Source organism: Ictidomys tridecemlineatus, chromosome X (assembly GCF_052094955.1).
Source record: "Ictidomys tridecemlineatus isolate mIctTri1 chromosome X, mIctTri1.hap1, whole genome shotgun sequence".
Lineage (NCBI taxonomy): Eukaryota > Metazoa > Chordata > Mammalia > Rodentia > Sciuridae > Ictidomys > Ictidomys tridecemlineatus.
In genome coordinates this window covers 26,196,179-26,218,416 of record NC_135493.1, presented here as the reverse complement: position 1 = coordinate 26,218,416, position 22,238 = coordinate 26,196,179, and the positions used below count along the sequence as shown (strand labels likewise).

The following is a 22,238-nucleotide window of genomic DNA, read 5'->3' as shown; positions in this document are numbered from 1 at the left end:
GTGGTGCTGAGGATCGAACCCGAGCCGCACGCATGCCAGGTGAGCGCGCTACCGCTTGAGCCACATCCCCAGCCCCAACAACATGTCTTAATTTTCAATGAAAGATAATTTGAAAAGTAAAGCAATTTTTTTGAATTGAATGTGCATAGGTTAACACTTCTATTTCCAAATGTGGTCAGCTAAAATTGTATAAAATACTGACATACACATCACTGCCCTTTCATAACAAACCTGTTTGCCTATATCTGATTGTGCAGATGAATCCATCGTGCATCAGGTGGATTGTCTTGATCACTCCAGAAGACTCTTCATATGTTAATGTAACCTGAGTGGTATCATAGAGAATCTCAGATAGCCTTGCTTGCTTGGTGTACTTGTATAAAACTCTGCGCCCTGTCCCCAGATGCAGAGTCTGTAGTAATCTGCCATCTCGACTATAGTCTTGGATGAAAGAAGTGCTGCTGTCTGGTGGGGTGTAGATGTTCCGGTAGTACCCCACTGAAAGCATGGTTTGTAAGCTGTGGCGCACCATACTAGGCATGGTGACTGACAGCAGACAATCTGATTGGTCATACTCAAAGATGTAACGTCGCTGGCTATGTAAGAGAAGCATGACAGACTGAAACGAGACAAAAGCAAATAGCATAATATGTATCATTAAAGTTGAGGAGGTTAAAGAAAATACTCATTCATCCATTCAACACAAATTTATTAAGCATCTGCTATGTGCCAGGCACTGTAGATGGTAGACCCTAGCAGATGCAGTAGTGCACAATAATGGTTCCCACCCTCAGGTAACTTACAGTTTAATGGAGGCTAAAGACAAGTAACCAAGCAAAATAGAGTGTGAAACATGTTATGACAAGGAAAGTATTGAGTACTTATGGGAGGTAGAGGAGTAACAGTTAGCCCAGAAAAAGCTTCTTGGAAAAAGAAACATTTAAATGAGGACTTAAAGGATGACTAGAGGTTGGCCAGGTAAAGGCAGAGAGGGGTTTGGGAAGTAAGGAGAGATTACTCCAGTTAAAGGATACAATATTGTGAAGGTCTGAATATAGAAGAGAACACAGAGAGTAATTTTGTGTGGTCAAAGCATGGGTGTGCTGGGGGTCGAGGTGGTGAATGGCAAGAGGTGAGTACAGATGGGTCTACATCACACTGGGCTTTTTAAGCCATGCAAAGAGGTTTGGACTTAAGCATATCAGCAACCAGGAACCATTAAGAGGTTTCAAGCAAGCTGAAGGATGAGTGCTTGCAGAGCTGGAAGAAATAGCCAAGTTGGTATTTTAGAAAGGTCATTGTTGTTTCAACGTGGAGATGAATTGGAGGGAGGTAAATAGAGGTTAGGGGATGTCAAATATTAACTTATAGTCACCAAAAAGTATTGATTTCATGTAGTAGATGTTTTCCTGAAAAGTTGCACATTGAATATTACTTTTGTTTTATAATTCATGTTTCAACTAGTCATGATTTAGTATTTGTATTAAAAGTAAAGAATTCTCTGGTTATGTAATCCCTCTTCCCCAAACTGATTTGTATTTCAGGAACAAGCATTTGTTGAGGTATAGTGCCTTGCATGTAATAGGTGTTTCATAAATATTGGTTGATCTCATTTTAATTTAAAATATAGACATGAAAAAGCACTGTTTTAGGGAGGACTTTAATTCACTAGCATTGAAATCTCATCTTTTAATAAATATTTCTGATATAGCTCCTTAAGGGAGCTTTACCCTCCCCTCTTGAGAACCACTTTATCAAGCAAAAGGATTTAGTCGAGATTTATTTTCTGAACTTTGTGTTATGAAAATAAGTAGTTTTCATTTTCTAGATACAAATTACATAAATATTTATAAAAGTGAAGTATATAAACATATAATATACATTTGCATCTTCTAAATATGAAATTATATTCTAATACTGAATGTGCTTTTTGAAACTACATATCCTTCCTATCCTTTGAGAATTATTGATTTTGAGTTGCATGTCAGTACCATGAAGTAAAAGTCAGTGGTGATTTGCTTGTTCATTCAGTCTTTCTTTCCCACCAACACTATGCCTGGGGATCCAGGGGTAAGGGCAGAAATCTTGTCAGCTTGTTATGTGTTGACAACCTGTAGCTCTCCACAGCCTGTATTTCCACCATTGTGACCTCTGAAAAACCTCCTGAACAAAAGGGAGGAGACCTGGAAATCCTGTATGGGCCTTGAGGACAGGAAGGCAGAACTGCTTCCCTTGATCAAGGTGGAACTTAGTAAAACCAGCAGGGATTTTTTCCCCTATGAATGGAGCAGCATGTGGCAGGGGATGGGGGCAGAGGGGCCTTATACAGGAATTGATGGAAAATGCCTTTAGATTATTTTTATGCTGAAAGTCATAATTTCAAGCTCCTCTGCACTCTCTTCTGTCAATTTGCCATGGACAAATGACATCTGTCACCTGTGATGCTGGCCAGGGACAACCACCATATGGCCTCTTCATATTATCTAGTACCAGCCTGCTTGGGCCATGCCTTTTCCAGTAGCTGTACCAACCTTGCCAAAAATTTATAGCACATCATTATTGTATTCTCTCCTCTGTTCTCACTCTCCAGCATGCAGTAAAACACTGCCTGAACCCTGTTCTTAGGTGGTGCTGATGTTGAACTGTCTCAAAAGCTCTCTAGTCTTTTTTAAAGCTTCCTGCCAATGGCAAGAATGTGGATGACGTGATTAGCAATCTCGTGAATGTAACTGTCGTGTTGCCAGAATACCATTTAGTTCTCATTTGGCTGCTTTTTCACTTTAGACATTATTATCAGTTTGTTCAAAAACAATGCTTATGAATCTATCCAATGTCCACAGTGCTGTTGAAGGATAAAAGGCCATTTTTTATTAGTTCAAATAATAGAGTGGGAGGCTTTTATTCCTTTAATTGATTGTTATATCCTAAAAAGAGATCCTTGTAAAGAAAAAAAAAATAAAGAACAATCAGGGTCATATACTTATTTGAACAAAAATAGAAATGAGAGCAGAAATTTGAAAAGTTAAAGCACTTGAATGACCACCAGATGGCAGTGTGGGGCCATCTGGAAGCTCAAGCCAAAGACTGCGTTTTGTCCCTATAGGCAGGCAGCCTTTGAAAACGTCAGTTCCAAAGAGGCAATTTTGTATAAATGTGTAAGACTAAAGCATCTTATTAAATTATTATAAATTTTATTTAAATACATTTAAAAATGAAGCTCATAAGAATGATTTTGGGAAACTGAAAGATTTACATTTACAGTAATACAAAATTTTAGCTCCACAAGTCTTCCAAAATATAATTAACTCAGAGAAGTGTCATAAATCAAGACAGAGAATTAATGACTACATAGAAAAAATTTAAGAAACAATAATTGATTTTTTAATAGAGGAGAGATCATTTAAGCAACTGCAGCCATTACCCAAATAATTATTTTTCTCCTAATAGCTACGAACCATTGTGCACAAAAACGATATGTATAACTTTGACTTACTCTGGAGGAAGTCAAACTAGTTTTACAAAATTTTCTGTACGTTAAGGTTAACAATCTGCTGCTTCTTTTTAAATATATAAAGGCAAAAGTATGGAAAGCAAATTTGCAGAGGTGATACCAGAAATATTTTGGGGTGAAAAAGAGAATTACATTTTAAAGTTTTGGGATTCTTATTTTAAAGCATACCACAAAGATAAGCCTCTTTGTCCCTTCTCTAACCCTGTCTTGATGAAAGGATGTGTCAGCAAAGGCCATGTTAAACAAAGAACCAGAAAGAATACAAGGAGTCTCAAAGCCTCATCAAATCACTGAAAAAATTACATGTAAATTGAATTTTAGTAAATTCAATGTCCTTTCCTTTTCTCCTTGAATAACACTTTAAAAGATGCTTTAATTTCTTTCCTTCTTTCTTTTCTACCTCTCTCCCTTTCTCCCCCACCCCCAAGTGACAGTGAATGCTTACTAACATTTAAATTCTCTAGTTTGGTACTTTATGTTATTTCATTTAATCACCATATCAATCCAGTGAATCAGTTATTATCACTAGTAATAGCAGTATTGATAAAACTAGTTTTATGATAAATTACTTTTGGAAAGTAAGGAAATATTCCATAATTATGTGTTTTATAGATTGTAAGTTTTGCATAATAGGATTGCTTAAATAAGGGGCTGCCCTTTTAATTAGAGGACAAGTTAAACAGGAAATAAAGAAAGGGACAAAAGTCAAATAAAAGGCCAAATGAATCGGCTTATCTCACTGGTCAGTAAATTAGTTTTTGGAAGTCACTAGGGTTTTTCTTGATACATTATTCTAGGTCAATAAGGTCTTATTTCTATCCACTGGAAACACTGACAATTTCACAAAGCTTTTTGTTTGGTGTTTTTAAAAAATAATTATTGCTCACTAAGTTTCTATAGCAAAGAGAATTCATGCAAAGTCTGCTTCAAAAGATTCTTTGCTCAAGCAAATTTGATGAAATAATCAGCTAATTCAGAAAAGAGAAATAATAAGATCTCCTCATTGGTGTTTGAGAAGAGTGCATGTAGAGTTAGAAGCTTAAATTTTCAATAGGCTCTTTTGTCATTGTACAGACAGCCTAAAGGGAAAGTCTTAGGAGAGCTGAGATGTGACTGTCTGTAGGCAATTAGCTCTGTTGGTCACACTTTGGTGCTATTGAGGTTTGGGTTAAGAGTTCAAACCTGCATATGCTCCTAAGGAGTTTTGGCTTTTTCACTAGTCACATGGAGAACCTGTGTAAGGATCATTCCTGGAAGACTAGGTCATGCCAATATTATGTTAATGGTCAGAGGCATCTTTTTTTTTTTAAATGAAGGTCATCAATACATGTCTTAAGAAGTACTTTGCCTATGTGTACATACCACCAAATATTTGGGTTCAATTAATGTTTTAACAAGTTTGACACTTTGTAAAACTAAGTCTAGGTGATTTACCAGTAATTCTTGTTATAGAAATTCAAAAAAATGAAAGTCTTGCTTTATAAGATTCAGATTTTCCCAGTGCAGATGATGGATTATAAATTTCATCAGAAGAAAAGGACACAGGGTTGATAGAGCAAAAGGCTCCCTTCTTTTATTCTGGCTCCCAAGTGAACTCTGCTTAGATTATCTCCTGGGCATTTCCAGCTTGATAAATTCCTCAGTAACACACTCTGGGAAGTAGTAAGGAGTTTTATGATACAGAGAAACTGACATTATTGTTATTATTATTACTTTGATGGGTGTATCAGAAAAGCCTAGCATCATTGTGCACAAACAGTGACATTTTGCTATGTGAGATATGAGCTTATATCTATGAACTTCTATAAGTTCCATGCACTGATTTCCCTTGAATCCTCAAGGGAAAATATTTTAAAATTTTCCCAGCAAATAATTCATGACTAACTAATTCAGCTGAGTGGGTAAAGAAGAAGCACTGGCCTAGGAGATGGGAAGTGAAAAACGGCAGAGAGAAGTCCATTGTTCTCATTGTACTGATCTGACCAGAAACCATTTTGCTGTTATAGGGAACTGATGATTGCAAATGGCTCCTATAGTAGGATTAAAATCTTTTTCTCTTTTTCCAGAAACAAGTCACAAGCTCCCATTATGGATGCTACTGGGGACTTAGTCTACACAAAAGACTATTACCAATGAGGCCTCCCTGCCACCATTCCCTCAGGCTGATTATTTTTGAAAATTAATCCTCAAATGTATAGAACTAAAGTTTCACTGACTTTGCTAACAAAATTAGAATTCCTTATCTGCTGGGTAAGAGGCCCTTTACCAGAGCTGAGATACATTAACACACAGTTTTATAATTTTCTAGCCATTTTCACCCAGTATGAGCTTTCATAATAATAAAGATACCTTTTCAAGAGCATGAACAAATATGCTCAAATGAGGAAAAAGCTAAGCCATTATCCCGACTTCAGTTTGAAACAGTACTTGGTAGAGGATGGGACTAGGGAAAGATTTCAGCTGAAAAATAGCTTATCCTCATAGGCTCACCATTTTTTGCTGTTATTTCTACAGAACAGCTAAAACAGATTTTTCTCTGTAGGCCCTCACCAAGGTGGGTAATTAGGGCTGCTATCAATATTCTCATTCAGGAGTCTTGAAACTAGTTTTATCCCCTACATACTTACCTTTTCTAAATAGGTATAGCTCCAAATTTTCCCATCAGCCCAAGTTCTTGAAATTATTTTTCCACTCTGGTCATATTCCATTTTTTCATTCCATGTCCCTCTTTGAATAAATGTAACCAATCCTGAAGGTGAATATGTGATGTTAACTTCATTATATCTGCTTACAGGAGACCAAAGAATAGGTCGCCCAGTCTGGTCATAAAGAATTCGAAGGGTGAATTTTCGATGGTCATCATAGATTTTTCCAGTACGGGTAATATGATCAAAATCTATGGAGAGCAGGTTTCTGTTATGAGCCTACAAAAAAAGAGATATGAAGTAACATTTTAAGCACTGCTTTGATTCCTAATTTACTGTTTTCACAATCCTGAAGCTTTTTCTGATTCTCCAACCATCAGTCTCTCTTCACTTCTGAAACTTTATGGCTTCACATTCCCCAGATGTCAGTTATCTTTATTTCCTCACAGTGTGTACACTCTTGGAGGGCCAACACTATGTCTGAACTCCTGGGATAGTTCTGGGTGTACTCTCCACATTTGATATTTGGTTGTTGTTTTTTCTGTAGCTCAAGCTTCAAGTGGACTACCACAATTTTTAATAATTATGTGACATTATTTTATGTGAGTCAGGTACCTACTCAGGAGTAGGGGTTCCTGATTTGCTTCTCCCCTTTTTCCATTCAAGAGGCTAGAACATAAAGTGGTAAATTATTTATGCAATTAGAAATCAGAAAAAAGGAATACAGTGAGTCCTAATTTATACAGAGATTATCTTCTCTGACTTCCTTTACACCTGGGAATAGTGAACTTCACTTCTATCACAGGGGAACTCAGATTCTCTAAAGATGGAACCCCACCCAACAATATTTCCATTGAAGCTGTTAAGTAAACCTGGTAGGTACCCTGACATTTGCAAGGGTGGTTCAATTGACTGGTTAAATTTGAATTCCAAGTTAAGCAACTTAGTATAACCACTTTGTAAAGCAGCATGGAGATCCCTCAAAATACTAGAAATGGAACCACTATATGACTCAGCTATCCCACTCCTTGGTATGTACTCAAAAGAACTAAAATCAGCATAGTATAGTGATAAAGAGCACATCAATGTTTATAGCAGCACAATCTACAAAAGCCAAGTTATGGAACCAGGCTACATGCCCATCAATAGACAAAGAAAGGTGGTATATATACACAATGGAGTTATACTCAGCCATGAAGAATTAAATTATGTCTTTTCCTAGTAAATGGATGGAACTGGAGTACATCTTGCTAAGTAAAATAAGCCAGACTCAGAAAGTAAAGTGTCAAGTGTTTTTTTTTTCTCATACACAGAAGCTAGAGAAAATAAAAATAAAAATAGGATCTCATGAAAATAGAAGGGAGATCAGTAGAGTAGAAGCAGGGAACCAAGGGGAGGAAAGATGGGAGGGAAAGGGGACAAACTGGGGAATGAAGTTGGCCAAATTATGTTTTGTGCATCCACGAATATATTACAATGCATTCCAATTTTATATATAACTAAAAATGCATCAATTATAATAATAAATACATAGGAGGAAGATCAATGGAGTAGGGGAAAATATCATGGGGAAGGAGGAGGGAAGGGAAGGGGATGATATTGAGGATTGAAATGAGAAACACTATGTTATATGCAAAATGAACCCCATCATATATATAATTATAATGCACTAACAAATAAATAAAAATAATTCATTATTTGCTTTGGTTCTGATCTTAGTCTTCTACTGCATGCTAGTATTCTGTCTGGTTATCTCAAAACCTGGCAGTTGATCGATAGTGAGGCTGATTCAAGGAACCTCAAGTTAGAGTCTATGAAAGACAGCACTCAGTGGCACCTAACTGTGATGAAATTCAGCTAGATCTACATGAGATGACCAAGTAACTAAATGACTTGGTTAAAAAAACATTAAAACTCAGCAAAAAGACTTTTAATGAAGTCTCAAAGCAACCTGACAAATGATCTATTTTTTTTTCCATTTTTCAGCTAGTCATGTGAGTGTTTGGTAATTCTACCAGTACCTTCTGTTACAGCTAGCTGATTGTAGCACAACCACTTAGAAAATACAATACTCAAACAGTTATTTTGTCTTTCAGAAAGATGTTGCTGTTCTCTTTGTGCTTTTATTGGTGCATTATAATTATACACAACAGTGAGATTCATTGTTATGTGTTTGTATATTCAAATAACATAGTTTGTTCCATTTAATTTCCTAGTACTTCCCCTATCCCTCTCCTCCTCCTTCTCTTAGTCCCCTTTTTCTACTTTAATGGTTTTCCTCCTTTTTTTAAATATTTGTGTTTTATAATTATACAGAAAAGTTCTTGGGCATAAAGAAGAATGAAATTATGTCATTATCTGTTAAGTGGATAGAACTGGAGAATATCATGCTATGTGAAAAAAGTTGCTCTTCTTGATTTTAGTCATTAAGAGAGTTCAGTACCTGCTGGTCAGTGTGCTGAAGAAGGCTCTATGGAAAGACATCTCTGAAGGAGGGGTAGGTAGGAGGCTAAAGGAGGGCTTCTAAAATCAATTCAATTCAATTCATTTTATTTTAGTTTCATTAATTTTTACTTTTATTGCTTTTTTGTTTTATCATAACTTTTTATTTTGCAACAATCTGACTTATAAAAAGTTGTGAAATAGTAGAGTCACCATGTACCCTTCACACAGTTTGAAGGAACACCTTTTGATTTGAGTGGAGGAAAGTCAAGCACATTTGGCAGAAACAAAGCCAAGAATTAAAAAAAAAGGAGAGACTTTGAGAAGTGTAAGTAGTGGTTAATGGAGTCAGGAGATAGTTGATGAGCTGCCAGTTATATGAATGTACCCATCATTTCTTCTCTCAGGGCTTTAGTTTTCCTATATGTGAAATGGGAATGATATTACCACTTTATGTCACAGAATTGTGTCAAGATATAAGTGAATCACACAGGTTCTTGGTAAACTGTTAAATATCATTAGTAATTGTTATTTTTAAAATATGTAATGATTACTTTTCTCATTTTATTACAGCTTGTGAATAGGCCCATGTGTCACATATCCATGATTTAAGCTCAGTTTATTAGATTTATATCTGTGGGAACTGTCAGCACAATCCTAAATAGAATGTTAAATTTCTGGTTAATGAGGTAGGAGTTGGGGGTTACCTGTGCTAGGGTTTCACTATATTAATTATAGTTAGACTAAACTGATCCACTAGCTAGTCAACTAAACTTAATGTTAATTTTTAACATTTGTGGTCAAGAATTCCTTTACATATCTGAACGGTATACACTATGTCCTTGGAAAAATGCACATAAGCACATTCATGAATATTTTTGATATCATCTTACACCAACTCCACAAACCATGTCTATTTCAACTAAAGTGGGGACTCTGATGTCTCTCACAGAGCAAAATATTACAGTAGAGATGCCTGCTTCACAGTCCCTTGCCACAAAAGCATCAGTTTCTGCAACATTAGCTGTCAGAATGTTCTAATTAATCAATCATTAATTGGATCATCCAGAAACATTCTTATTACCACTAATATGGTATCATCGCCAAACACTGCGAATGAATCATCAAATGCATTGAAAAGAAAATCTGAAGATGATGATGATGAAGATAATGATGATGGCTATGATAATTTGTAATCTAGCCCCAATGCAATCCCACTTTCCAATGAGAATTATTGTTAATACTGGGCTGCATTTCATTCCATTTATCTTACTTTTTTGTATAATCTTTGTCCAGACATTTAAAATACATGACTAGGGCTATACTGAAAGTTTTGTGCCTTATTTTTTTCAGCCAATATTTTAACTTTAGCATTTTTCATGTTATCAAGTAATCTAAAAATATGACTTTTAATGGCTGCATAATATTTTATAATATAATAAACATTTATATATTCATGTTACCACAATTGGAAATTAGAGTTCCTGTTTTCCATTTTTTCATATCTTATGTGCTGTTGAACATTTTTTGTATATAAATATTTCCGTAATATACAATCCTAGGGGCTAAATTACTGGGTCAAATGAGAGGAAATCCTAGGTCAAATGAGAAGAGCATATTAAATGATTCCTGATACAACTTGAAAGGTTATTCAGCCCCAAGGCTCTACAAATTCATACTCCCATTGACTATTAGTAGGATAGCCCATCTCTTTTCTTTATTAGCATTCAGTATTATTGTTCATGAATGTTTCTCAACATGAGGGGGAAAGGGTACATTACTATGACTTAAATTTGCATTAATTTTGGGCTGGGGCTGTGGCTCAGTGGCAGAGCAGTTGCCTAGCATATGTGGGGCACTGGGTTCGATCCTCAGCACTACATAAGAATAAACAAATAAAATAAAGGCATTCTGTCCATCTACAACTACAAAAAATTTTTAAAATTTGCATTAATTTTATTACTAGTGAGATTGAATCCCTTTATTGGCCATATACATGTCTTCCATGAATTGTCTGCTCATGACATTTGACCATTACTCCATAGGGTTGTGGCACTCGTCTCTTTTGGTTTCAATTTATTCAGCAGCAGGCTGGGGCTAATGATATTTGCCCCAGTTTTTTTTTCTAGTTTTGAACTTCTGCAAAATAAGCACCTATCAAATGTTAAATGCCATGAATTCCATCTAAAGATTAGGGGTAAGATACTCAAATTATTTGAGGAAAGTGCTGTTAGTCTCAGGGGTAGATTTAATTCAGTAAATAGAGCCACAGATCAGGAATCATGACTATTTAAACCATCTGGAGCAAATGCATGCAGTGTCATAAATACATAGACTGCATAAATATATAGTAACCTGCTGTGATCACCTAAAAGGTGATAGAGAAGCGCATATTTCCTGTCTTTTGATACGCAGCTCTTGGAAGCCTTTAGGAAACCAGGTGTTCTTTCTTCAACTACCTTTCCTGTGGTTTTATAGCCACATATCTCCAACTGTAATGCCGTTCATTTACAATAGCTGTAAAATATCCATGTACTCCTGGAGACGGTTGTAACTGTTACAATTTATGTTATAATGATAGTTAAAGAGCCAAAGTAACAAGTGATTTCCAGTTCAACTAAATTTGTGGTTTTATTTGTCTGATAGATTAAGTTTACTACTCAAGAACACATTTCTTAATAAAGTCATTACTGCTACACAAGCAGGGATCACTGTTGAAAATCCACTAGAAAGAAAGCAGAGGAAGACAGTGTGATGTTCTTTTTCTGCTTGTCAGGACTTCTGCAACCATGATCCTCTGTTTCTAGATAATGCACCCTTATATTAGGATGCTGCTGAAACACTAGTTTCAAAGTCAGGTTTGGAAGTTAATGTAAAATTCAACAAGAGTTGAAAGGGGATGAAGGGCTCAAAGATGCCATAGGCTCCCAGCCACCCCCTGCCAATTCTCCTGTGGAAATCTTGTGTGAGAAGCCTGGGAAGGTGAATGCTTTTCTCGGTGAGCCCTCCCAACCTCCCTCTGGAGTGCTTATGTGCTACTAGCCTCCAAGGCAGAAATCAGAACTGGGCTGATTGCTGCTGACTGCTGCCATTGTGGGCAAGGCTGGGAAAGCTTCATATTCATGTATGTGCTCACTTTTCTGAAAGACAATAGCCCTTGACCTAAGCATAGGTGAACAAGCCTTATTTTCACTCTTTCTCCAAACATTCTACATCAATCCTTCCCTGTAAAAAGCTGGGGGTGGGTAAAGAGGTGGGGGTGGGGAGGAGAAGGGGAAGGATTAAAATTTGGCAACAGCCCAAGTTACAAGGCTCTCTTCATGTTGAGCATGATCTCTGAGTTTGGCAACTGATGAGCTGTTATGTTGTGGTAAGAAAGCTGGACTGTACTCTTTTTAAAAATCAGGGGAATGTGTTTCTATGCTATAGTTTATCCTTTGGTTTCCCTTAAATATTTTTTAATCTAAGAAGAAGAAGGGTTTGATTTTTGTATTTGCATCAAAGAGGAAAGAGGAAAGAATGTGTTCTGGAAAACTCTGAATAGCACTGACAGCAGAAGCAAAAGTGCCTGTGAATGGTGGGTAGAGAAAAGCTCCAAAGCATGTATTCTTTGCTTCCTATTCCTTCTCTTTTTAGGATTTTGTGTTCTAATTGCTCCAGAGAAAGCTCCTCAACTCTTCTAGTTTGAGACTCATTTGGTTAGTTGAATTGAATATACTACTTGTAACATTTTATTAGGTGGTTTTAGATCATATATTTGGTTGATATATAGGCAATTGCTGTTTTGGCCTTCACAAAGGGAAATTCACCATGCTTCAAACCAACACACACACACACACACACACACACACACACACAGAGAGAGAGAGAGAGAGAGAGAGAGAGAGAGAGAGAGAGAGAGAGAGAGAGAATTCTGAACTATAAGCATGGCAACTGATTTTCTTTCCTTTATAAGAATGAAAAGGCTGATTTTCAAGGACACTGTCTAACATTTAGTCACAACACAACTGAGTTACCATTTTTGCTGAAGAAGTCAGAAAGTGAATAAGTGGGATGGACCAAATAGCCACATCAGAATTTGGAAGATACATTGCATTTAATTCCAATGAAGTTATACAAATGGATAGAAAAGTCACAGCTGATTTTAAAGTAGCAGGCTTTCTTCCCACTAGTTTTAAGGTGATTAGTACTGGATTTAAAAATTAATTAGTACATTAATTCCACAGATTTTATTTTTTATTGATATCTTTTGTTTGACAATCAAAATCTTAGTTAGGCCTGCTTTTATTTCACAGAGGTGCCTACAAATGCACAGAGCATATATTCAGTGTTAGTTAATCAGCCTCTAATATTTTACTTGGAATTTCCCTTTTCTTTCTTTTTTTTTCCTATTTTACTCTCAAAATACTTCCCCACTTTGCCAGCCCACAAAATCTTAGTGCTAAAAGGGATCTTAGTTGATTCAGATTTATTGGTCCAGACTGCCCGGGTTTCACTCTTGTAATCACTACAAGTAAACTGTGTGACCTCTCTGTGCTTCAGTTTTTTCATCTGTTAAATGGGAGTGGTAATTTAAAGACCCATTTAATAAATTGCTGAGTAGTAAATGAGTTACCACTGGCAATACAAAGAAGGAATATCTGAAGGAACGTTAGTTGCTGTTATAAGAGACTGTATAATCCATACCTCTCATTTTATAGATGGGAAAATGACAAAATTATGGGCATGCCAGTTCTTTCTCAAATACATGCACATTCTTCTCACCTGAAATTTGATAAGATCATTGAACTAGGACACTTTTTTGCAATTTTCTCTTATTTAAATAGTTTACTATTGATTAATTCACCTGTGTAACCATAAACACATTTAAAAATTATATCAAATATTAATGCTTACATATAGGTGAAGGTGTATGTGAAAAAATTATTTCTAGTTACATTAGAAGGGTTCACCCAAGATTAAAATAATAGAAGTTTTATGATTTGAAGTCCCCCCAAAACCAAAATATTGCTTAGTAGTTTTGATGCCTGAAATCTTTTGTCTCCAGATGACCCATTAAGGCTAGAAAAGCAAAGACTAAAATTCACAACTTTTTAAATGTATTAATCTATCCCTAAGCAGATCCTTATATAAATTATCACAAAACAAGTGCCTTCACCAAACTTGAAGAGAGAGAAGTTATAATAGTAGGAAGTGAGAACTCCAGCTTAGAGAACCCTGTAGCTGAGTGTCCTGTCAGCAAAGGTAATCTCTGAGAACCAAGGAAGAAGCTAGAACCCTCTTAGCTACCTCCCATTTCCCCATCATTTTTCAGTATGGGACCCTGTGTTTCAACTGGGCTTACTTTCCCTTTCAGAGCTCAGCTTATATATGAACATTCACATGTGCATTTAAAAAGTAACCTGTGTTGGGCTGGGGTTGTGGCTCAGTGAGTGAACACTTGCCTTGCACTATGTGAGGCAGTGGGTTCGATTCTCAGCTCCACATAAAAATAAATAAAATAAAAGGTCCATCAGCAACTTAAAAAAATGTGTGTGTGTGTGTGTGTGTGTGTGTATGTGTGTGTGTGTGTGTGTGTGTGTGTGTGTGTGTGTGTATCTCCGGTGTCATTTTCACTTGTCTTTTAGTGGAAGAAAAATCAGTTGTGAATTTTAGTCTTTGCTTCATTTTGCCTGTAAGTACAATAATCATGGTCCTTGATTTCATGACTTTCGTTTTAAGTGCTAAGCTTTTTCCATTTTTGAAAACTAAAGTAGGCTGAAGTTCTGGGGTTTTGCTGTTACAACTCAGACTGCAAAATCTTATAAAGAACACTGGGATTCAATGCTGGGATAAGTATCATATGACAACATTATTATCCACAGACACAGCAAGGTGCAATCTGGTTGTAGTTCCTAAACCAGTTTGCCTTTGGTGAATGTCCAATTCTTTTACAATTGCCTGTATTGTTATCTGCACTCTAATTTTTCTATTGTCCAGGGAAATGTATTTATGGGGACAGACTGATGCAGCAGATGAGAAGATACATGGGTTAGATGCAAAAATACTTTGCAAGGAAGATGATTCAAACACAACTCAGGTTGGGGGAAATGGATTTTTTAAATAAATGAAATTTCAGGATGTTAATGTGATTTATTTCCCTTAATGGTGCTGGTGAAGGATGGCCCAGAGGAAACAAATCCCTTGCCTGCTCAGGCTGTGCAGAATATCACATTTCCCAATAGTTTGCTTCCCTCACGTGGAAGGGGATCCTGACTTTATGTGAAGAAAAAAATCACTGATCATTGGAGAAAAACAACTCATATTGCTTTATCTACAAGGAGGGGTCTATCACTTTATGATTTTTTTCTTTCCAGCTAGAAGGTCTAGTGTAAGTATGATTGGTAGCTTTTTGTAACATATGATGCCCATCATCTTACCAAATGGGCCTTTAAATGAACCTGTTACTTTGTGCCTGAACAATTAGTGCTTTATGACCTGCTGCCTAAACACATTTATAGATTACAACCACACCTTTGTGTGGGTTTTCAGAGGAGCCACATTTCCCATAGTACAGCAGGGCTTTATATGTTGCGTGACTATCTACCTGAAATTGTGTCCCAAAGGCTTTGTTTGGTGAGCCTCATCTGTCCATGCTCTGGAGTGGAATCTTCAGCAGGAGAAATGTATAATTCAGTTGAAGTATCCAGGTACTTGAGGGCATCCGAGAAGCTTATTCTTTACAGGTATACTTAAAAATGGGGTCACTGCATATTTGGTTCATGAAAAGAGAAAGTTATCATCAGCTTGTCCCTTGTAAGGGAAGGACCATCTCCTCTGAAATAATGTGATCAGTGGGAAAAGAGAATTTGCTTTGTCAAAATGGATCCATGCCTATCTTTTGGGAGCATATTCATTCCATTAAATTGGATATATGCCTAATATGGGGAAACTGAAGTGGCAGCATAAAAAAAAAATTCCCATAAAGGGGGAGGGCAGGTAAGAACTAAGTTAAACAGCCTGCTTCCTCCTTTTGTCTCCTTCATGCTTTCTCTGCCTGGAGGCCAGCCAGATGCCCTATACCACACACAATTGCCAGTACATTAGAGTTGATTATTTGTCTCTTTGTCAGTATTGAAATGAGGAGTCAGGCCCTGCCAAGGTGGCTGTACTGAATGGGACAATGATTTATAGATTAATTATTGGAAGGAACAAGGCAGCCAAGCATGATGCAGTGGAAAGATGCTGCACTAGGTGAAGACCTGCATTTTGGCTCTGGCTGTGACCCTTTAATAGCTGTTTGACTTTGGGCAAATCACTTAACCTCTCTGGGTCTCAGTCTCCTTATCTATAAATTGGGAATAAAAATTGATGTATACAGGGATCAAATGAAATTATGGCTATGACAGCATTTTGTTAATTCTAATGCACTAAATATGTGTAAAGTATAGTTCTTGTTATTAGATGTCTAGGGAAATGCACAGTAACATCACCTAGTCAATAAGGAGCTCCAATTCTTCAATTCAAGGACCTTAAGGAGTACCCTAGAGGTCATACAGAGTAGGAGGCCTTGAATTTGATGCTTTTATAACCCAGTTCACAAATCTGTTCAACTCTACAATAAGATGTGAAATGGGTCAAATTACAATTAGTATGAAACTAAACACTTCACTCCTCGACACCAAGAGCTCTGGAATGTTTTATGGCCATTGGCTTCTCAATATTGTATGTATGATATGTCAAAATATACTCTACTGTCATGTATGTCTAAATAAGAACAAATAAAAAATAAAATCCTTGCAGGGAAAAAAGAACAATTTGGGATATAGGCTATACATTAGTTTACAGTTTTTCTTCGTTGTGCATATGGAGGGGAGAACACAGGGTGAGTTATCCTAGAAAATGGAAAATCCCAAGGTAACATAGAACAGGGTGGTTGTCCTAAAGAACTGAAAATCCCAAGGTCACTTAGCATATGATTTGCTTTTTAATGCTTTACCAAGGCCATACACTAGGGGAAGCACTAAGAGATCACTTATTTCTTGCAATCTTTCTGTGCAATCCATGAGGTTGAAAAGCCGTTTGTAGATAATTCTTACAGGTAAAAATATAAAATAATTTTAAAACCAGTATGAAGACCATGTAATCTAACTTTCCCATGTGAGCTTTTGTGTCCAGGAGATCTCAATTCTTGAAGAACTTTGATGGAAACCCTTAATGAAACACACACACACACACACACACACACACACACACACACACACACATAGAGGTTTGACTATTTGGACTGGTTTCAACTCTCAATTCAGTGGCATATTTGATAAATGCTCTGTTAGAGCATAAAAATAGAATCAAAACTTACAAATTACAACTTCAGCAGCTATTATAAAAAACACCCACTGACATCTGTGTCTCTGTGTCACCAACAGAGCTGAAAGAAAAGTGGGTTCAGTTGCAGATTCTTTTGTCCATATCAAACCATTATGACTATTTTGACTGCTTCTCCCTAGAATTGCATTATTGCTTGGCAGTTGCATTTCTACAGCCTTAAGGTTACTAAGTTTTTATCACGAATGAAGAAAGTGCAAGCATTTCTAGTACCCTAGATGTGACACAGGTTGCTCAATGCAGGCCTGGCCTCAATAGTGATTGAGTCTTTCCTGCAGGCTGGCAGTTGCCATAGGGCTGATACTGAATGTTACTATATTTGGAAAGCTGGCCATCCTAACATAAGTTAGTATTGAAGAAGGGAAAGGTAGACAGTGCTGTGGTGTTTATAGGCTTCATGTGCTGCAGAAAAGAAATTTTGACACAAATCTCTGATTACTGCAGTGAATTGTGCCAGGTTAAAACTTGAAAACTCCCAAATCTTTAATTTCCTTCGGGCAGCTCTCTCTGAGTGCTTCAGCCTGATTTCAGTCCTAGGTTTTTTTTTTTTTTTTCCCCAATCTGGTCCTGAATATGTATTGATGGCAATGAGATAGTATACAATTTCCTCCTAGCTTGCCTTATATCTCTCATTCTTCTGTGCGTACCTACCTGGTCTTTCCAATAACTACCCAAAAGCAGGGATCTGGGTCAACCTGTAGGACCTGATAAGCATCTCCAGGGCATGCTGGGATGGGTACTGGAGGGTCTCCTGACTAAACATATTTCTCCAGCCAGACTTTCCTGGTGCTTGAAATTGCTACTATTAGAGCACTTTAGCTGGCTAATGACAAAGAAAGCTCCCATTAGAATGCTCATTTAAGGATACTGAACCATTATCAGCCATTAGCACCCTCTCTTGAATTAGTATATCATATAAGCTAGTCAGTCACCTAGAAAAGCTTTGGAGAAATGGGACTCCCAATCAGGAAGGCTCTGCAGTTTCTAAAGAAACCCATACAGTTTAAGAAGGTCAAGCCTTACCCTCAATCTTCTTTCAAAAGCTGAAATGTTGCCTTTGCTTTGCTCCTTCCTCTGCCGCCACTCGATGAGGTTTGCATTGTGCTCTCCAGGCAATGAGATGTTGCATTTGCCCAGGGTGGGATTGACAGCCCCAGCCAGGATATGGGGCTCTGAGCTGAGGCTGATCTCCATCCCACTGGCAAAAGTTACACGTAGAGAACCATCTGGACTCACTCGATAGGTACTTTGAGTATTTTCTGTAGACAGTAGAGAAAAGGAAGACGAGGATGAAGAAAGGGAAGAGCAGGAAGCCAGACAGAGACATGTTTAGCTTTAGGAAGCACATTCAGGAAGGGATGGGCAGGTGGGGTGCTGAGGAGCTAAGTGCCTTCCAGGCAGACCACCTCTCTGACAGGTAGATGTGCTTTTTGTCCATTTGGGTCTTGTTATTTTCACAGCTGGGGTATCTTGTTTCTAGGATCAAAGACTGCTATCTAACACCACAGGCTGGTTTGTGTTTATTTTTTATTTCATTTTTAAAACATTGCTTTATAAATTCCCTGACTTGTTGGATCAGCCACCTCAGTTTGATATGCTGGGAGCTAGAATGAGAAGAGTATGAAGTTCAATTTAGCATTCTTACCACCTGGAACACCATCACAGTTGCTGTACCCCAGAAAATACTAACACTGATAAAAGTCAATATTGTTCTTCTTAGAGCATCTGGCCCCACAACAGAATGAGTCCTGAATTACTGGGAAGGGGGAAAGCACTTTCTCTTTGTTCACTTCCCCTTTAGCTTCCAGGACATTTTTTCCAAATTATCCTTACTTCATTTTTCTTCCATTCTTTCTTCTCTTTGCAGAGAATGACTTTTAAATTCTCATTTCACTTATATTTTTCCCTGGTGTGTATCCTAATTTTTTCCTTTTTATTCACCCATGTCAATGTTGATCTAGAATGTTAAGTTCAGTAATAAGACTCCATTACTTTCATGTAACCTAGTCAGACCCTAAAAGAACTTTACAAACAGCTGGGCGTTGGGAACTGACTTGATAAAAGAGTAGACTTGGCAGGGATTTTGCCTCATTAATCCCTCAGAGATGTGATCCAAAGTTGATATGTGAAATTGTGAAAGATGTGAATTTGTCTGGGTCTTAGCTGAAAAATAGGGAGAAGACTCCATCTTCTCAGTCAAAGGTGAGTTGTATTTATTAATGGCATGCAGAGGTTTGAGGGTACACAGAAATAGGTGCTGTTATAGTCAGGTGAAATTGTAAATATTCTTACCTTGTTTTAAAATATATATGGTACTAGTTGCTGTCAGGTTGGTTGACATGAGGACATTCTCACGATTGGAAGTATCTAGCTCCACTTTTGTCAGCTTCTCCAGGTCACTGTGGAAGCTGCTGACTTCTCCAGTAGGAAATGTTGCATTGGTCAAATGTCCCTCGGGGTCATACCTGAGGAATATAACCAATCCCAACTCTGAAGCCTCTTGGCAGTGATAACAGGCCTTTGCAAAGTAAAAATCACTTGGCAGCTAATACAGTTTAACTTTGAGTGATAACAAGTATTATTAACCTTGTTCAATAAGAAGAAAAAGGTCAGAGAGATGATTAATCAAACGAAGGTATTTTTTGCAGCTTCTGAATTCCTGATGACTTCCTTGAGCTGTGCTGTTTTACAGAAAAAATATATCTGGTAATGAATCACCAGGGTGGAAAACTGATTTATGAATCATGTCCTGCTGTGTGCAATGTTGCAAGGAGGCCTCCGTTTGCAATTTGGGTCGATCCCATTAGATGTGATGGATTACAAAAACCAGCAGAGGGTGCCATTGTCAAAGGAAAAGAAGGCACAAAAAAAAGGGCCCGCAAAGCCTGAGCAGGCCAATAAACTGCCTTTGCATTGTGATGAGAAAATTATAATTTGCTGCTGTTTAAGTTGCCAAATTTGAAATGAATGAATCATTCTTCCAACAAAATGAACAAGCACAGAGGATAATGGAAACATGTTCATTAAAACATTCTGGAACCCCCTGATCTTGGTGTCACATTCTTTTTATCTTTTTGGAGTATGGTGTATAATGTTTTGTAATTTGCCTATATGAGTAAGAGACAAAAAATAATAATTACCTGGGATAATAAGCAATACCCCATATCTAGGAATATAGCCTAGTGAGTTTACTTTTTTGAAAAAAAGATCCGAATTATTGGCAATCTCACTGTCCTCCAAATGGAAACTGCTTCCCTGAAGGCTTTTGATGTGGAGCTGTTCTTTTATTGCCAATAGAACCATGAAAAATAAACACTTCATTAAAAGTAAAGACATGCACTTGGAAACCCATTACTGTTTTCTTTTCAAGTTGCAAATTGCAAAATATTTAAGCACGTTTATTTGCTTTTAAAATGTTAAACAATTATATTCTTTTTACCCAAAGTGAGCAGGATACAGCCTTGACACAATGGTGTAGTCTGGCTCTACTATCCCTTCCCCCTACAATTATGCAAAAAAGCCATAGTAATTCAGTGTTAATCCACTAGGTTTTAAAGGACTCAGCCTGGGTAGTTGCTGAAATTTTAAAACCTATACCAGCCTGTGGTAGGCTTGGGAAAGGGGGCTAGCCCATAATTTGTAGGACAGAACTGAACTTGGGGCTATAGGCAATGCTTTATTGTGTTTGTATATATGCACACAGGCTATCAATTAAAAGTCATGTAAAGGAAAAAAATTAACCAAACTGGTCATTTGACATCACGGATATACCAAATGTTAGTTGTTTAACTGGGTGTCTCCTTTCTTTAAAAGGATTTTGGTCAAAATGGTTGTGTGTTGCTTCTATGCACTTAAGGATTCATTATTAAAAAAAAAAAAAAAAAGCCGAGTGGTGCTATTTGCGCCTAGGGTTAAAGGCAAAATACTTCCTATACCTAGCCTGTTTGTTCCTGGCTTGCTTTGGGGCTCTGTGGCTAAGAAGCAGGCCCCTGATGAGAAAGGAGCACAGAAAAGCTTGCAAATCCTGTCCTGCTCCAACCTTTTCTGCCTGGTGTTCCTTCCAGGGGAGGAAAACAATGTCCGGCCTTTATTCTCCCAAGATATCAACCTGCTTTTCCCTGCAGGGAGGAGTTTTCAGCTAGCAAATAGAAGGCAGCTGCCTTATGTCTTCCTCACAAGGGAGTCTGTATAATGCAGGCAGCTCCTCTCTGTTCACTCAGCACCTGCAACTGTCCCTCATTTGTTTCCCTTTCCTGATGTCCAAGGGGTTTCCTCAACCCTTGGTCAATGTGGCTCTTTACCATGCTTCCACAAAATCTGACTTAGGGTGCTATGGATACAGGTTGTCAACAGGCTTTGGAGCTTGGGGTTAGTTTCCTTCTTTCTCAGTCGCACAGTTCCTTGCCTTATTTTATTAAAAAACAAAACAAAGCAACAACAAAAAACATTTGTTGATTTGAAGTGCTGGGAACAGAACCCAGGGCCTCACATGTTCTAGGCAAGCAGACAGCCACTGACCTACACTCCTAGCCCCCCCCTTTGTTTTAAATCAACATTTCATGCAAATGAGGGATCAATGGTTGTGTTTACTCCTTAGAGCAAGATGACAAGGCCATTCACTGAGCAGAGGAACAAGGGTCAAAAGTCCCAGTGAGCATTAGTAAAGACCTGTGTATAAATCTGGTTTCCTAACACACCTACCAACCAACTTTTAAGTCAAGTTACTGCTACTCCTTGTCTGAGATATATTTTAGTTTTAAGGCTTATTCCCAATATTGCAGACATGTTCCCACATATTCTGATCTCATTCCTACTTTCCAACTGACTGTTGTACATTTGGAGAAGGCAGCTAAAGAGTCTTAGACAAGACTATCATTATTGAGTTAAGACCACTGGGGAGGATGCAGCTTTTCTGGTGAAAGAGTCAATGTTTGGGGAATAAGGTATCATTTCCTACAGGCCTGTACAGTTGCTGAGTAGCTAAAAGGTTGAAAAGTTTTACTGCCTCATTTCCTTTCTGTGGCTACATAGGCATCCTTATTTCAGAGTGTATGTTTGGCTGTCACTCTATCATAAACAAAGCACCCCACCCCAACACACTCATGCACCCCAAATTTGGCTAGTTACAGTCAAACCAGTCACATTTGATGGTGTCTGCAGCCTGGCATCTCTCATGTGCTCAATCATTTATATGGCCCTGGATCAAAACATATAGTCCCACTTCTGTTCTGTGGGGTCATTTCCAAAGGAAGAGTGACAGGCAGATGTATAAT

The 22,238-nt window shown here is 37.6% G+C and overlaps 1 protein-coding gene across 5 annotated transcripts in view; it reads right to left on the bottom strand.

Moving 5' to 3' along the window:
• Tenm1 (teneurin transmembrane protein 1) overlaps window positions 1-22,238 on the bottom strand; it is a 780,422-nt gene that overhangs the window by 9,482 nt on the left and 748,702 nt on the right. For all 5 annotated transcript variants that reach the window (XM_040285140.2, XM_078034300.1, XM_005319330.4 and 2 more), the window contains 4 exons: window positions 19,258-19,430; window positions 17,989-18,224; window positions 6,139-6,435; window positions 232-619 (listed from right to left, as the gene is read on the bottom strand). In XM_040285140.2, the coding sequence (XP_040141074.2) occupies window positions 232-619; window positions 6,139-6,435; window positions 17,989-18,224; window positions 19,258-19,430 (1,094 nt within the window). The remainder of the gene's footprint in view (window positions 1-231; window positions 620-6,138; window positions 6,436-17,988; window positions 18,225-19,257; window positions 19,431-22,238) is intronic.